The 18538-nt window shown below is 40.1% G+C and overlaps 1 protein-coding gene across 2 annotated transcripts in view; it reads left to right on the forward strand.

The window, feature by feature from the left end:
* Positions 1-18538, forward strand: part of syt7b (synaptotagmin VIIb) — a 130266-nt gene that overhangs the window by 81792 nt on the left and 29936 nt on the right. For both annotated transcript variants that reach the window (XM_005724295.1, XM_013908494.1), the window contains one exon: positions 1042-1389. In XM_005724295.1, coding sequence (XP_005724352.1) covers positions 1042-1389 — 348 coding nt within the window. The remainder of the gene's footprint in view (positions 1-1041; positions 1390-18538) is intronic.

The following is an 18538-nucleotide window of genomic DNA, read 5'->3' on the forward strand; positions in this document are numbered from 1 at the left end:
AGGTATTAGTGGTTAACTGGAGAACTTTCAGCTGGGAGAGCTGGGTTCATGTTCCTATGTGAAGTTTAAAGTCAGAGTTGATTGTGTGAGCAAATGCTCATATGCTTGATTGCTGGGAGGGAGTTGGCACAAGAAGGAAGAGCTGCAGGAGGAGATCTGTCTATGTTGAAGATTCACCCTTTCTAGATTTCTGCTGCAGTTTTAAGACCTGATCCCACTGAATGCATCACGCACAACAACAAAAAATCTCCCAAACTATGACCGCTGAACACATCAGAATGCAACTCATCAGTTTGTTTGCTCATAGACAGACAGACTGCCTTCGTGTGTTTTCTTTTAATGGGCTTATTAGACAGCACTAGCTGCTCGTTAGTGGAACAGCTGGCATGATGGGCATTTAGATTCAATGTAGAGTCACCCATGTCACTCCGTGTGAAATAATTTTGTTTGGCTTTCGTCATTTTATCAACCTGAAGGACAGCTGCAAAGAGGACTACACCCTGATTTTGGCATTCTGATGCTGCAAAATGTGCATTTCCAGTGGGACCAGTGTCACTGGCTGCAGGTTTTTAATTTGTCTGTGATTCTACAAAAAGCAGAGGTTTGTTTAGTCGCCAGTTTGGATATGAATGATATGTTGTATGCCAGACTAAACACGTATGGTCAGCTAGGCAAGATAAGGCAAAAATTCAGCACAGCTGTTTTCTTGCAGATGTTTAACAAGTATCTCAAGCTTGTTGGCAACTCCTTCTTTACTGATCTTTGCTCTCTCTCAAGTCTCTCTCCCTTGGATATTCACTGCAGACTCCTAGAGTTCAGTCAGTGCTGTGCTTATGTATGTTTTGGCCATTTTTATCCTCTCTTCCTTTTGATATCAACATAATAACATGTTACAAATTTGTTTTATACTTTCATCTTTCACCCTTTCATCTCAAAACGGCCTGCTCTTTCTTCTATATTCCCATTACGTATCTCTAACTCCATTTATTTCCTTTTTTTTGTATCCATCTCTGTCCTCGGTGTTCCCATGTATCCGTTCAGCTTTGGGGACGCTTCCCTTTCATCAGCTTCCACCCTGGAGCACATCCCGTCCTCAGCTGTGGCGCGCCCTCGGCCCCTGGTCCGGCAGCAGAGCCTCCAACAGCCCCTCACTCACCAGCCTCCTCCGGGTCCCAACGACCCCCCAGTCACCTCGCAGAGTCTGGGCCAGTTGCACACAGGCCCAGGCGGGGGGGGCCACCGTGGGGGCCCGCGGGGGGTCCGGGGGAGTCCGGCTGGAGCCTCCCGGTACAGAGGAACAGGGACAGGCCGATCAAGGTCAAATCCAGGCAGCTGGGACCACATGGTGGAGCAAATCCGAACCCGAGGTCTGGATGTTAAGTCGTTCCTGTAAGTACTTTACTTTCCTATAAGTAAAGTTGAGGATCATATGTGCAGCACTGCAAATACAAATTTATTAAAATTAGTGCACCATTTCATTGTAGTCTCTTAAATCCTGCCTTCAGTTTTCAAATTATCGTTTGTGTGCTGGAGTGTGATCTGTGGCATTGTCAGTCTTCAAATCCTGTAAGTAATAGTATAAATAGTCGAATGTGAAATTACTTTGTAAAATAAAAGTTCTGCTTTCAAAAGTGTACCGAAATATAAATGTTTAATATTACTCATAACAAGAGAAGTATAGCAGGAATAATAAAATGGACCCGTGAGTGTCGCACTAATACATAATTATCACTATATCATTAATGTTTAAATAGCTTTTTGCTGCTGCAGGTGGTTGACGGGGCTAATTTGAACTGTTTTAAATGCACCACATTTGTGGTTAAGTTGATAATAAAGCATCTCTGTACGTAAAAGTAGCGGATCAAACTTCCTTCTGAAATGTAGGCAATTAGAAGGAACACACTCAAGTTTTAAATACTCAAACAAGTAACTCAAACGTTGCATCCTACTGCTGGAACGTGGTGCTGTTAAATCTTGTTGAGTGCTGCTGAGAGGTGTTTTTGTTCGCCCCCCTTTTTTTCACTCATGCCTGACAAAATAAAGCTCTCAGTATAAAGCACCAGAAACAGAAAGAGATTCTTCATGAGTGTGGGATTTCTTGAAGGGCTGCCGAATAAGCTGTGGTCTAATAAAGTGACAAAATGGCAAAGCGTGTGCTTTTTACACAGGATGGAACCAAAATCAACTGCAATCCTCTACGGTCTCTGCAGAACTTCAATTTATTAATTTTGATGAGGTTGTCCCCAGGAGACTCATTTAAATGATTATTTTCAGGGTGTAGTGATATTAATATGCATGTAGTAGAAAAGGTGTGTGTCGGGCATCAAGGGTTTTAACATATTAGTTTTTCATTGCTGTTAATTGCCAATCATGTAAATGTCTCAAATAATAGGTGATATTATCTTCTCTTAAGGTATTTTATAATCACTTTCTAATGTTCTTCAGCTCCCATTTACATTTATTTGTGTTTATTTACTTGTGTATAGTTTTAAATTTTACAAAAAGAGCCCTGGCACATGCAAAAGTTCAGATTTAACATCTGTTTATTATCATATATTTAATATATTTTTATAGTAATTCCAGCAGGTCATAAGAAAAACAAACTTGATTTAAACTTGTCTGGTCTGGAACTGTGCATCACCACAGCATGCATATATTAACTACACAGCAGTACCATAAAATACAAACTTCTGTTTTTTTCCCTATTACGTGCATCTTTTATGTCTTGATTTAGGTGGTATAAAACAGCCAGATACCGCAGGATAGCGTTAGGCCTAACAATAAAATAAACAATCTTTAAATATTCAGATTTCAAAACTTGTTTTCTTCTAAAGTTTTTTTCAAGACAGACTGATAAAAAAAAATCCAATCATAAGCAGAAATCTTATAACAAGCCCAACCTGGGTTACAAAAAAATAAAGCAAAGTTAGCCAAAGTCACGAGTGATTTTTCAACACCAATTTTCCAACTCATTCTTCACTGAGTAGAGAAGCTTCTGGTGTGCGATGGTCAGTGATTGTTTTTTGATACCGAGCATGGAGAGCCTTCCTCCACCCCTTGGCTTGAGTGATAGATTACAGATGATGTGCTCTGCAAAGCAGCCTCATGTAAAAGCTCTCCTTCCCGCCTGACCGCAAACATAGATGCTCACACACATCCATACACATAGCTCTTTGCTCTGTACCTTTTACATGTCCGCCCATTAGCAGTGTCTCCGGGGCTATTGACCTCCCTGCCTATGTGAATCATCATTCAAATAAGGCTGTGCACATGCACACGAAGGTGGTTGTCCCTGTCCTCGTGAATCTCGTTGGACCAAACACGCCAGCGGTTGACCCTGGAGGTGGTGGGAGAGGGAGACGTGGAGGTGGGTGGGGGCAGTGTGGGTATCATGCATTTGTGATCAGTGGTGTATAAACAAGCAAAAGCAGCAGTTTCACCCTCCAGCTGTGACCATACCTGTCATGCAGTGTGGCATCTGAGCTGCTCCCCTTTCATTTTCCGATCAATAGACCTGGTGTAGGTGGCAATGATTTCAGCGTGGAGCACGTGTATCTTTTTTTTGGTCATCTATATAAATCCATTCACTTTATCGATGAGCGTCATGTAGATGCTGTTTACACATCCCCAGTGGGCTGCAGCCTCTCAAGTACTAATGTGTTCCTCTTGTTGTCAATACTACTTCAACAAAGAGCACCTTGTTTGGTCGGGAGCACTCCAGAGAGTGGGAACAAAAAATATGAAATGTGCAGAGATGAGAGGAGGAAGATCAGAGAAAAGCTAAGAAGAAACTGGAAACATCAGGAAGGAGATAGGATTCTTTCTTTTTTTTTTAATCTTTTGATCCTATTTAAATCTATTTATGTTTCTAAGCTACATGCACGTCGACACGTGAAGTCAGCGCTGCCAACGTGACTGGCTCGCTGCTGCAGGAGTTAAACTTTTCCAGTTCAATTTTTGAGAGAAAATAAACATTTGGGTCTCTGCAATTTCATTAGCACCCACCACTATCTGTTATTCACAACAAAGGCATTCAGATAAACGTAAGACAGCACCTAATCCACCAAATAAAAAGTAAATAAATAAATAAATGTGAGGCTGAATCTTTTATAGCTAAGCCTAAAACTAAGCCAGCTGATGTTAAGGGCTGCAAGACATCAGAAAAAAAAACATGTTTTGAAGTTGGATTTGGCTTTTAAGGGAAGAGGTAGTGGCGAAGAATACTATATGTTAAGGTTGTCCTTGGATCATGCATGCTATGGTAAAGGGTTGTAAAAAATGAAAAATAAATGTGGTGTATTGAGAAAAAAAGCTAGAAGAGTGTACAATATGTACATACATGTGACTTACTGTCTGTGACTGTGAATCACAAGGTTAGTTGTGGGCAAATGCTCATTTGTTAAGGGCACTGTTTGCATGGCTTTGAATTCATGGCGCAGTGTTGTTCAGTAAAATGCATTTTGGATGATTTCAGGCTTGTTTAGAGAGACAATAACAGCTGCAAATGAACATTGTGTTTCTTTGTTGCAGGTATGCTTGCACCTCTGTTTTTGTGGATTTTCTTTTTTCTTTTTCCTTTGCATGTCATTTGCATGTCATTTCAGGTGATTCTGTTTTTCTCTGAGACAATCCAAACCTTTCTTTTAGGGTTTTCTGTACAAATATTAGCATATTTATTACTCACAGAGGCAACATACAGTGGTGTTAAAAAAATGTGATCGCCCCCACTTATTTATCAAAAGTAATTCGTTGTTGAACATCACTTTTGTTATTCTCTAACAAACAAAAACAATAGTAAATGATAGCCACATATACAATGTCAGTGCAGTGTTGTGTCAGTGTTAATGAACTGAAGAAATTCAGCTTTGAAGCAATAAATTGGCTGAAAAAAATCTCTACTCATCCTAATGCTACAGCATACAGTACATTAGGCAATCAGAGGGATTACACATTATCTGAAATGTTACAAAACTTTAATGTAATTCAAAGACCGGGTGACTTTTCTTTGCAAACTCACGGCCTCGATGAGTTAATGGTAAAGAACAAAACTTCCCTAATAACTTAAGGTTTAAATCATTTGTGTAACAAACAGCACTGATAATAAAACCAAAGAATGAATAAATACTAACCTGGGATCAATGAAAGGTTCCGAATTAATGGTGCTTCCTTGTTACCTTTAACAAGCACACATAATCTACACTGCCAGACCAATAATAAGTCACCACCTTCAGCTGAGAGCCTTATATTGGCTAAATTGCTGTGTAACCTTAAGAAAAACACTTAGCAATGAAGCTAATTAGAAAAAAATGTATATGGGTCAGTGGGAAAAGGGTATCATCAGGGCAAGAAGAGCGGCAGATGGATGCACCCATGATGCTTAGTGACTATCATACAAGCCTGTTGGGGCGGTGTTATCGCCGGGGGTTGCTTCAGTTGGTCAGGCCCAGGATCAGCAATCTTAGGTGCCCAAAAATGAGATAAGCCCCAGACCAGGATGACCCGGTTCTCCCATTAATGGATTTTTTTCTTCCGTGATGGAGCCGGCATATTCCAAGATGACAATGCCAGGATTCATCAGGCTCAAAGTGTAGAAGAGTGGTTCAGGGAACATGAGAGATCATTTTTACACATGGATCTGCCACCACAGAGCCCGAACCGTAACCTCACACAGCGATCCATCTCTTGTGTAAATTAATGCAACTCTCAACAGAAATAAATATAGTGATATTGTGTAACCTTATATTATGTAATGGTAAATGCATGCTGCCGTCAAAGCTAAAGGTTGTCCAACAAGGTATTATTTTCTTCTGGCTAGAAAATGTATATTAGTGTAAAAAAAATATATGCACATCAAACTAGCTGGCAGTCACATTTGGAATAAGGGGTCAGGTTATGTACAAAGGTACATGTCATGCATTAAAAAATGAAGCGTTTTCCAAATTCACTCAAGAAAATTACATTTTTGATAACCAAAACTGTCAGGAATACAAGCATTCATGTCCTATTAAAGAGCCTTTGTATCACTTCGTAGCTCACAGGTTTGGATGAGAGACATTTAAAAGTGCAGTTTGGATTGAACATATGTTTAAGATGAAATATAATAGTGTCCTCACAGCAATCTACCACCTCTCTCCCACTCTCTGTCTTTGTACATGAATTGTGTGCCGTGTGTATCTGTCGCTGCTTGTTTTTGTGTTTTTTGGATGTGTGTGCCCCTGTGCCTATTTGCCCACATGCCTCTATGGTCTTGTGATGTCCTGTCTGTCTGTCTGTCTGTCTGTGTGCGTGTGTGTCCAGTGAGGGGAAGATGGTTGTTCTGTCTCTAGCAATCGGGCTGGCTGAACAGGATGACTTTGCCAACCTCCCAGATCTACAGGAAGCGCCAGCGAGCAAAGAAAATGAAACCACACCAGAGAAAAGGTAATGAGAGAAAGAGAGAGGGGAATGTGAAGAATGTGAGTTGTTAAGCACAAAAACAAAACGAGCAGCCGAGGTAGCTGCTTGTCATACGGTGAAGAGGTGTGTAATGGATTGTAATTTTAAGCGGGGCAGGGCTATTTATCTCCACTGTGGTGATGAAGGAGTGCGCACCGTACAGTAGAGTCACCTGAAAGATCAACACTTCATGGCAATTTTAGTCTTGCTTGAAATGCAAATTATTCATAATAACACTACCACTAAGCAGCATATTACAAACCAACAGTTATGTATTTACTGTTCTCATAAATTATAACTGTATTTAAAGATATAGACCTTCTTTCAATTGTAAGGTTTCACATTATCAAGACTTGGTAAACATAATCTGGTCCTTAGCAACTGTTACAATGAGCTAAATATAACTACAATGCATTACATATGACACTGTGTGATTTTTTACTTATTTAACAAAAACTAAGCCAAAGTACAGATGCAGTGTGTGAAAGATTAACTACACCTTTATAGCTTTTATAGTGATTTAAAGGGTGAGTAACAGCCAGGTGCTGGTAATCAAGTGCAGTTTGATTAGATATCATCAGTAAGTGTGAGTATCACTATATGAAGGATTATATGGCCAATTTGAAGTCTGTCATGCTACAGTGAGAAAGATTATTCTCAAGCGGAAAACATTCAAAACATTCGCTAATCTTCCCAGGAGTGGACATCCCAGCAAATTCGCCCCAACGTCAGATTGTGCAGTATTCTGAGAAACTGTCAAAAGAGTTACATCTCAGACTCTACAGCCATCAGTTAGCATCCTAATTGTTAAAGTTCATCATGGTACAGTTAGAGAAAGACAGAACAGTATGGCTTATTTGGAAAGGTTACCAGGAGATCAGCTGTTCTCTTTAAAAGAACATGGCAACGCAGCTAATGTCTGCAAACGTAAATCCGAGCTAACGCACAAGACTTCTGAAGCAGATGATGTTCGCAGTCGTGTTTGGTGAAAGCCAAACACATCAGCACAAACACCCCATATCAGCTGTTAAGCACTGCGGTGTTTGTGCTGTGCTTTGTTTGGCTTTCACCACACTGGGCGATGATTTGTGCTTGTTTTGGACCCACAGGACCTCTGGCACTTTGCAGCCGTTGAGTCGACCATGCTAGAGTCACATGTGAGGCCATCTGTCTGACAGCAAATCTGCAAAAGAATGATTGAAAAGAAAAGAAGTGCTTCAATGGCCCAGTTCAAAGCCAGTCCTCAGCCTCATTAAAATGTTGATCTGGGACTGTGAAACATCTGTGTACGAATAAATCTTCACAAACTTCCAAGGATTGAAGCAAAATGTAAAGAAGAGCGGGCAAAAATTCCTCCACAAAAATGTGAGAGGATGATAAAGTCCTACAAAGGAGCGATTGCTTCGAGTTTTTGCTGCTGAAGGTGATTCTAGAAGTTGCTGAATCGTGGGGTGTGCTGGGGTGTGTTTCACACACTGTTTCTATAGTTTGGCTTAGTTTCTCTTAAACTTTCTGTTAAATAACGACATGGTCTAATATGTCGTGTTTTGTTGTTCATCTCAGGTTGTATTCATTATATTTTATGACCTGGTAGGGATCAGGTTTAAAATGTCCTGGTGTGTAGAGTCTTAGAACTTAAAGAAAATTGATCAGGGGTTGTGCTTTCTCTTTACTCTGACAGATCTGTGAACTTTTTATATATGTAACCTTATTGTTATTTCAAAGCCTATACTGCCAGCACTGCAATTCTGTTTAATAGTATGTCCTTTGTCTTTTTTTCCAAATAAAATAAAAATGTTCAATCTAAAAACAAGCCAGCCTTTTAAACTCCACAATGTACAATCTACTTCTGATGTAGTTATTTTGCATTGTGTAAAACTTCAAAGCATTTGGGTATTAAGATTGCTAATCATCTTACAACAGTATCAGTGTCACTCCCAAATTCATTCTGCAGTCTGACAATAAGACCAACATGCTGCCTCAGTCCTAGAGAGCTGCAGCAGGAAACTTGCAGCAGATGGTCTAAACCCCACAGAGCTCTGATCTCAAAATCACAGAGTCAGTCCGGGATTACCTGAAGACAGAGGACAGTGAGACAGACTGTGGCAAGTTCCCCCAAGATACTTGATACAACCTGTCTGCTGTATAACAGTATAAAGAATAACTGTGCATAAGCGTGGTGCTGTCTGAAAGCTTTATTTAGTGTTGTGCTTTTGTACAAAGGTAACTAATCAAAATACTCATGGCGTTTTCTTTCTTTTTTAATCACCCAAACCTTTAGTGTCTTTTCACTCCTCTGAGAAATTCACCCAGAAATAATACTAAGAAAGTGTCTTTGGTATTCTCAGTGGGCAGCCCTGCTTGGTACATTTATATTAGCTGGGTTTCTACCTTTAATTATTAGGTTTTTCCAGCTTCCAGCACTAAAGAGCTTTCATTTCTTTTGCCTTTATTTTTACCTTTATGTTTTCTCAAATTTCTGTTTTGCATACCCACATTTTGAGTTCCTTTATCCCATTTTTCATGGCCTGTGTTTTCTCCATCCAGACCTCTGATGGTTGGCTTGTCTGCATCTCTTCACTGGTGGTTTGATCTTTGAGTTGCAGGCATACGGGAAGGGCACCCTCATTATTTAGGAGTAAGATTCCTCACATGAAACACCCGTCTAAAAATATGCTAACCTCTCATCTACCAGTGATCTCAGAGCAGCCGTCAGAGACTAGCACAGTTTCTCAGCTAGTGAACAAAGGACTGAACAGGCTGCTCGCTTATCGCATCTGTGTTTGACGGATAAAGTGCTTATCCCACTGTTTTGACACTACTGGGCAGAGGATAAAGTAGAGGTGTAGTTCATCATAAAGGTGCAGTTTTTTTTTCGAGGGCTCTGTCTGTTTGTTATGTTTTGTTTACCTTTGCAGAAATTCTGCTTTTGAATTGCATTAAGTTTCTTAAATGCTCAGAGTTTTCCCAAAACCTCTCTGCAGTGCATATTAGTGTGCCGTTCTAACTAGGTCAGCTGTGAATTTGCGGTTGATGGAAAACCAGAAGTCTCTCTTGGAAGAAAAAATGTGATAAATGTTTCTTCTTCCTAATGTTATTGCTACAATTATCCTTTTATTTTTTTCTTTTAAAATTTAATATCAAATATCTAAGGACAAGTCAGGGAAGAGGACTAGCCTACCTCTTGTCCCCATGCTCTCTCCCTCTAGCTGTCTGGAGGTCTGTCAAGCACCCAACTCTAATCACAGCCAGCCTGCGAGCCTCTACCCAGAGGGCTTGCGTGGGCCAAGTTGTCTAGTGTCCTTCCGCAGCTAATAACAGCTCTCCATCATCATCTCTGTCCATCTCCCTCATCTCTCTTGTCTCTCCTGCTACCTCTTAAGCTCCCTGTGCCCGTCTGTTCACTTGCTCCTGGCCGTTTTCACAGCGCCCAGCAGCCTGAGTACGACGCAAAGAGACGTTCCCGCCAAGAATATATCCATGACAAGACGAGAAGCCGTCAGACAGAAAGCGCGGGAAACCTTTGTTCTCCGCTTTGCAGAGAAATATTCAGCAAGATATAAATACACACACCCATGGAGGTCTGAGGTTCTGTTTGTTTATTAATGAAATCAAGTACAGCTCAGAGCACAAATATCTACAGACGTCTAATCTGATAACAGAGAAATGACAGGATAGAGACAAACGCAGTGTGTGCTGTGTATTAGCACAGATCCATACTTGTTGAGACAAGGTTAGTAATTGCGAGCAAAAGGAACATACTGTAGCACTAATATTATAATGAGTATGTTAGCTCAAAGTGCATTCATTCAAATATATATATATATAGAGAGAGAGAGACAGAGAGAGAGATATTTGGTCCATCTGATCAGCGAAGTCCAATATTCACTCTTAATTTAGCTCTCATTCTCTACTGTGTCCAGACACTTGTTGCTAACTTTGTCACGCTGCCATCAGTGCTGGGCAGGTAGCGTACAACAGATGCCTGATGGAAACAAGCTTGATGAAAGCAGCGGGACTGAACCAAATCACTGAATGCGTGGGCTGCTAAACATCTCTGTAAGGGCAACTGCAGAGCCGATGATGACTCTTTGTCAGTTCAGTATTCTGGGCTATCTCTTTCACAGTAGGCAGAGTCATTCGAGCCATTAATATGAAAATATTAGTGCAGCTTTAATGTGTTTCTAGGATTCAGTCACTAGTTGCTAATCTACATCATCTCAGCTGCAAAGCAAATTATTGGCACGAATCATATCAGAGCCCCTCATCCAAAGAAAAATATGTCTACAATAATAAAAAGATCTATCTTTTGTCTGCTCCATAGCAGCAGACCGCAGCCGCCTTTAAAAAATGACTATGGAGTTAAAATAATAAAAATGTTAAATGACAGTAAGTGTGATGATCCAGACATCTGTGGTCACAGCACTGAACCAGCTACTGACAGTGACTAATACCAGCTGGACGCAATAAAAAATATCATATGATCAATTTGTCGCTTGGATCACTTTTACGTAACAAGGCAACATTTTGTTTTTGTCAAGTGAGAAAGCATTCGTTGCTTTCGCACTCAACAAAACCTGCAGCAAAAACGTCTTATTGAAAATGGGATAAATGGCTCATGATAAATGGAAGAAAATCCCAATTTCAGAATAAGCAACGATAACCTAAAGGACGTATATTTGTTTAATTTTCATGTTGTTGCGATGGCAGCAAAACATGCTGAGTCGTACAGGGTGAATCAGTGCTGACAGAGATACACCGTAGTGCAATGCACTCAGACATTAGAGCTGCTTATTAAAGCTTTGGATATTTTGTTACTGTCTGTGACTCATCTAAAGCCTGAAATACTTGCACAGCATCCTGTTTTAATTGTTGAACCTCACATCACCTCTAAAAAAAAAAAGTGTGTCATGTTTTGTGAGAAGTTTAAATTTAGTGTTTGATTCAGGATACAAAGCCAGTGTCAATACAGTGCTGTGCAAAAGTCTTAAACCAACCTTCATTGCTTAATATTTTGTTGAAGCATCTGTAAAATATATATGTGAATACAGTATATAAGGCAAAAAAAAAAAAGATGTACAATTCCAACGAGCCTGAAAATCAATATTTGGTACGAGTACCTTTATTTTTCAGCACAGCCTGAACTCTCTTAGGCAAGCTTTCTTTTTATTTCTTTAAGTAGTGTTCAGAATAGTTCTCCAGGCTTCTTTAAGGACATTCAAAGCTCTTCTTTAGATGTTGGCTGCCTTTTCTTCCTGTTCTATTGAGGCCCGGGCTCTGGAGAGGCTAACCCATGACTGATAGTGTTTAAATGTGTGTTTTTCTATCCAGGTATACTTTTACTGCGTTGGCAGTGTGTTTAGGATTATTGTCATGAAAAATAAAACTGTTAACAGTCAGACAATATTACATGGTGGTATTTTTCTGTTGCAGAAAAAATAGTTGCATCGATTTTGACACGTTCCCTAACACCACTGGCTGAAACCATGACAAAGCTGCCACCATCCTTTACAGATGGCTGTAGACACCCACTGTTTTCGTCAATACGCTCTGCAAATTTTTACAGTTATTTGAACCAAAACTTTCAAATTTGGATGCATCTATCAATTAGACCTGTTGTCACTGATTTCAGTCCAGTTCTCGTATAATTTGGCATACCTCAGCCTTTTCTCCCGGCTTCCCTTCCGTAAGAACGTCTTGTTCACAGCCACCTTTACACATTTCTGATGCAGCTTCGGAAAACAGTAGATGGAACAATTGAAGGGCCATAAGCCAGGGCTTTAGGCTCTGTGGCTTTGTTTGCTAGATTTTTTCCTGTTTATTAAAGACATGACTTTCAGATACTGTTTATCAGCTGTAGATAATTTTTTTGGCCTGCCATTTCTTTCTCAACTAATAGCTTTTTGGGAATCAACTGGTTAGTGGAAAAATGTAATTTTGTGCTTGCCAAACAGTTTTATCAGCATCATTTCTCATAAATTCAGCTAAAGAAATGAGAAAAAAATCAGAGGTAGGCTGCAAGAGCGCAAAAGACTGCGAAAGAAAATGGGTTCTTTGTTAAGTTGTGTGTAGACACAACACTGGATTTGAGTTAGGTGTCTTTTTTGGGCATGAATGATGGGTCGGTGTTTAGTGGCTTAACAAACAAAAATGTCAGGTACAGCACTGGACTGAAAATGAATAAAAAACAACCAATGTTCAAAGACATACTTTGAAAGACCTTCAGAAAACCTGGAGAATATTGCTCAAAATCGCTTTAAAAATTAAAACTTGGCAGCAAAATGTAAAGAAACGAGGGGAGGCTCAAGGCCTTTGCACAGTGCAGAATTTGTAATATTTCAGGTCAAACCTAAATACACATTTCATTTCCTGTTCTTTTATCTGTAGAATAAAGCATGCCTCTTTTTCTAGGTTAAACTACATGTCCTGTAATCGCTTATGCGTAGCTCCATGTTATGTAAGTCAGTTTGGGTCACCGTGGTAGACCAGCCAAAACCCTGCAGCGTACTGGACGTAATCACCCACCTGCAGATAACTATGATGGAAGCTCTGAAGCTGTTTGTGTTATTATCATCTCAGAAAACCATTGTTGCATGGCGGAGCTGCATCTTAATGAGTTCAGAGATCCACCACACACAGAGATGCAGCAGAGAAATAAATATGAATAAACCCTTACTGGCCCCAGACTCTGAAAGCTGAGTTTGTAAAAGCTGTAAATACTTACTGCGCACTGCTTCCACTCAGTGCAAGCCATGCGCATGTCAATGCCTGTTCATTCAAATCAAATCATTATGATTTATAAAACTGGAACTGAAAGCTACACAGCTTATCATAGCTCATCCAGCTTTCACCTTCACAGTGGAGAGTTATTACTTTGACTGGTTAGCAGTTAAAGACCACCAACTATTCTGACAACACACTTTCTGATTCTTCTATTTTATTGCAGTTTTTTAACTTCTGTTTCCCAACTCAATATTTTAGCTGCAAATGATACAATTAGGAGATAGTACAACATTCATACCTAAAATCAGCTTGAAAGTCAAGTTTGTGTGTGTGTGCATCAAATGACTGAGATTTTTAAATGACGACCATCTCATTCTCCATCAAGCCGACTCTAATATCTAAACAGCCAAACACACTGCAACAACTCACTGCACTGAGGCATATAGACATGGCCAAGTTGACCTGCTGAAGTTCAAAGTGAGCATCAGAATATGGAGAAAGAAGAATTCATGGTAGGTGCAGGATGGGGATTTTGGGATCCCTTATCACGAATCAATTACCATTTAAAAACGCCTACCTGAGTATTGTTGGTGATCATGTAAGTCCCTTTATCTTCTGATGACTGATGGCTGCTTCCAACAAGAAAATGTGATATGTCACAAAGTTCAAATAATCTCAAATTGGTTTCTTGAATGTGACAATGAGTTCACTGTACTCAAATGGCCTCTACAGTCATTAGATTTCAGTCCAATAGAGCACCTTCCTGTAGCAACTGTGTGATGCTATATAAATTATATATAAGCTGTGTGTGTGTGCGCGCGCATGCACGTATGTGTCCACGTGCATGTTTATATATTTCACCTGTGCTCTGATCTTTAACAATCAGTACCACACACGAGAAAGTTTGTAGCTAACTGGTGGAGCATATAGCAACCAGACACAAGACTATGGAGCATAAACAAAGAGAGGTATTTATAGAATCCCTAAATAAATGCTCTGTGTCTACTAAGAGTGTAAATATTTTGTTTGCTAACATAACCTTCATTACAAATTTATGTTGTAATAGCGGGTAAGTTTTGTGTCTGCAGCTTGTTCTGCTGCAAACAAGTAGCCAAAAATGAAAAATATCTCTATTTATAAGCTTTCCTAGTGTGTGAGCGCTTATTATTTTATGTTTTTTGCCCAAAGCCTGAATAGAAAAAAGGCTTAATTAGAAGACACTTCAGAGATGAAGAAATTTAAGCCATTTTGTCCACCATTATGTGACATTTAATGGGTGTAATCACAGTCTTGAATGTCTAAATTGTTCAAATGGGTGGGAATCAACATTGTAATCATGGCAGCGGTAATGTTGTACAGTATAAATCAAGCAGGAAGTTGCTGTCACCCTTTGTCAGATGGCATATCTGAATCTTTCAGTTGTGTGCCTGAGCCAGCAATCAGGCCGAGTCAAGCTTCTTAATGACTCTCCAGGCTGGCCAGTGGTCCCCATGGCGGCCTCTGAAGCTGCCAGTGGCCCTGGGAGGAAGGTTGATTGGAGGAAAAAAAGCAATGTAGGTCAGCACAAATGAAATATCTTAAAAAAAAAAAAAAAAAAAAAAGAAATACTGTCAGAACAAAGTCTGGAGCTCATTCACCATTTCCCTTGTTGCTGCTTGTGGCTCTGAGCAGGGAGCTGATTTTAGAGAGGCCACGAAAGGAAAGTGAGGGGAGTGTCGCAGTAAAAGAGACAAAGATCAGCGAGGAGAAAATAAATAGTTTCCATGACAGTAAACTCACCTGATCTGAGTTTTCTTTATGTTTTTCCCCTCCCAGTTTTCAGATGCAGAAGATGTCACTGCAGCCCTCTTCATGCATGAATTTACAACAACAAAAGCTCCATCCAGTGGATAAATGTCAAGAGCAAGTCAGTGGAAGTCTATTCAAAGAGCATCAAAGCAGTCCAGCACTGTCCATGACTCCATTTGTTGTATTAGCCTGTGTGTTGAGGGGGGTGGTGCCCGAGTGATTTGTCCCCGTTGGTGGGGAGCGCTGACATCGGCGCCTCAGCCTCATCCATCATGGGATGTGGGACCTATATTGTGTTTCATGGTCTCCTAGGGCTAGTGTATGATCAGCAAGACCCAGATACATGTTTATGGAGACACACTTCCTATTCAGGCCCAGAAAGTAACTCTCATCCCTCATGTTCCAGAGGACCCATTGTTGTTGACCCATCCATCCAATGTTGCTCCCTTGTCCTGTGCCGCCCATTTCTTTCCCGCCTCACTCATCAATTTCTACCTTGCTCTCACTGTGGTTTTTAACGTCACTGTCACCTGTCCTTCATCTCGTCTCCATCTCTCCTAGTTTCCTCCCTAAGTTAACTGCACAACCTTGTTTCCTACTTGCCTTTTGCCTAGCCCTTTCTCCTTTTCCATTTCTATCCCCTTATTCACCTTATCCTCCTTCTCCTGAGGGTGTTGACTGACATTGTGATGTGATGATGTCACATCAGCACTCCTCTGTCAGTGTAGATAACTGTCAGCTTGGGCAGACTCAGAGAAATCTGCTTCATTTCCAAGCACCAGAAAAAGCAATGGAGGTCCCCTGTGGACAGTTGCCCTGCATTGGTATACATTATTTTCTTTTTTTTTTTTTAAAATACTAAATATAAAAATAAGCACAATTACGCAAAGACTTAGCTCCAGTTCTTAAACATAGCTCTGTTTTGTTTTGTTTCTTTCTTTTGGGGGGGGGGGGGGGATTTGAGGGCGAAGCTTTGGTTTTCTTTTTTTTTGCTGGTTACATTTATCTAGTCAGGGACCACAGCTGAATAGACTCTAACGAGACACAGTGAAGCAAAACTAAGGGACAATCAAAATAAAATAGGAAGTAACAAACACTGAGACGTGTGAAGTTAGCAGACATGACTGGGTAGACAGAGAGGTAAATAAAGATGGAGACAAGACTGACTTGAGACGCTGAGCAGAAAACAGAGACAAAACCAGAACATGAAAGGGAACTAATATCACACAAGAAACCATGAAACATAAATGTAGGTTAAAAAAAACTCAGAGGTACCAGAGAAGAACTAATTCAAGAGTAAACAGTACACAGCTTGAACTTAAATCATCTCCTAAAGCAGAAGAAAGAATCAGGAGACTCAAAACGCTGGGTCAAAGACCCAGAACCATGACACAGACAAGTTGCACTTACTGCCATCTCATTTATAAATTAAATTGCAATTATTTGCCTTTGCTAGTTCGCCTGAGAGTGATTGTAGTCCGAGTTAAAGTGCAATTGTTTAGAGATAAGTTTCCTCCCACCAGGCAGCCTGTGCAATTATCTTATCTTGGTCACTGTAGCTACTTATGATCAGTCAATAAATGCCAAAAATTCAATACAACCACCCGGCAACCACCTATTTTTCCTTGTCACGAGGAGGTTGCCATGCTATATTTACTCTGGTGTAACTGAGCTGTTGAAGTTTACCTTAACCTTAATACATTGTAAAAATGTATTAAGGTTAATTGTCAAATAAGTTATAAATACCAATTCGACCCTTTTAATATTTAAATTAAAAAAACTTAAGTAGAATGTAAAAATAATAAAACCTAAGCTCATGTTGTCACTTTTAAATAGTCACCTTGAAGACAAAATATTTATGATTTAATCTGATGAATCTATTGCTAAACATTTAATAAAGGTTTTATTGCAGTCAGGTTACACCCCTGATTTCATATTGTGTATTCAGAAAACAGAAGCTCATCAGCTGCTTCATAAAGTCTGCATATAGGCCCTTTGGTGGCACCTGTAAGCAAACAGAATCCATGTAATTGTGCAGCCATCACATTGTTTTCTTGTGTCTCAGCTATAAGGAGCTGTGTTGTGACAGAACAGTGGGATCAAAAAGATTTAATTATGGCCATAAAATGAAATAAATAAACACACTCACTGAAATTATCCTCATCCATTACGTTTGTAATGCACACATTGCTTTGCCTGCACTGAGTCTTCTGTGAAGATATACTCTCCAACTTGAGCTTCTTAATGAAAATTTCTTCCTTTTTTTTTTAAAATCCAGTCTCTTCCCCAATAATTACTTCTATGACACACCTTTGTCAAAGCCAGATGAATGAAGCATGTTCCTTTCATTTATTCACTCTTTCTTAATCAGTGCTCACCAGCCTGTCCAGCAGACAATACACATGTTACACAGAAGAAGATAAGATTTCACTGCATTGTCCCCGGGGATGTAATGACCTGCTTTGTCCAATTACTCAGAAGGTGGCTTTCAACTCAGATTGAGGCCATGAGGTCAAAAGTCGGGTTTCAAGTTTCACTCTGGCAGATCGAAGTGGTTCTCCAGGGGATGCTTGTGTGTGCTCGTGTGTGCGCGCACTCCTGTGTCTCGTTTTATAAACTTCTGATTGTTCGTTCGCATTTCCCTACCATCGAAACAGCAAAGTAACGAGAGCTTCTTCAGTTCGATAGTCTAGAAGGGAAAAGAAGGTAGAAGTCCATAGTTGCCCATTTCTGTTTTTGCCTGTTGTTTTGCTGGCTGGAGGTTATTCTGCACTTTCTTTTGACATTTATGAATCAGCCATTTTCAGCGTGAGCTCACACGTACATGGCGGTATCTGCTGAGGTGTTTTCGCAGGGTCACAGGGGGTTAGAAGAGTGTAGGTATGAGGAAGTCAAAGAGTGTCTTTCAAAGGCATTTCTAAATGTTTGGTCCCTTTGCCCTGCAGGCTTTTTTTTTTTTTGGTGCTATTTTTAATATATGCCCCTCTCTGAGGAACTTCCTTGGATTTCATTGCCCTCTTTTGAAGGCTCCTGTTACCATGGTTACTTCACCCCCGTGTAAAATACATGATGGTAGTGAGTACAACCTTAAGTGGGAGCACACATTTCAGTAGTCATGGTTACAACAACCTCTAAAGGATGAATTATGTAACTGGTGTTGTGTTTCAGAAAAGATAGTCACTAGCTGGCAGAAAAAGGGGCAACTCGTGGCTAAAGATATTTTTGCTCCTCTTTGGAGAAATTCTTAAGTTGATAACCACGGCATGATGAACACCTTTTTTATTTTCTAATGATTGCCAAAGTAGTGTATGTATTTCTGCTGCTGAATACAGATAACTGCAGAGCAACATTTCAGCTGTTTAGTGAGAATTATCCTGGAAGATAATTACTCTTTCTCCTCGTTCTCTCAGAGTAACAAAGGCCTATTTTTGTCACGTCTCATCATTTTCTTTATATCACTGCACATAAAGCTAATTTGGGGATGTTATCATGTCTGTCTGAAATATTATGCAGCACCAGTGCTTTGCTGCAACCTGTGTGTGGATGTGTGTGTGTGTGTGTGTGTGTGTGTGTGTGTGTGTGTGTGTGTGTG

The sequence above is a fragment of the Pundamilia nyererei genome, unplaced genomic scaffold (genome assembly GCF_000239375.1).
Source record: "Pundamilia nyererei isolate P.nyererei 1_Seehausen unplaced genomic scaffold, PunNye1.0 scaffold00011, whole genome shotgun sequence".
In the NCBI taxonomy this organism is placed as follows: Eukaryota; Metazoa; Chordata; class Actinopteri; order Cichliformes; family Cichlidae; genus Pundamilia; species Pundamilia nyererei.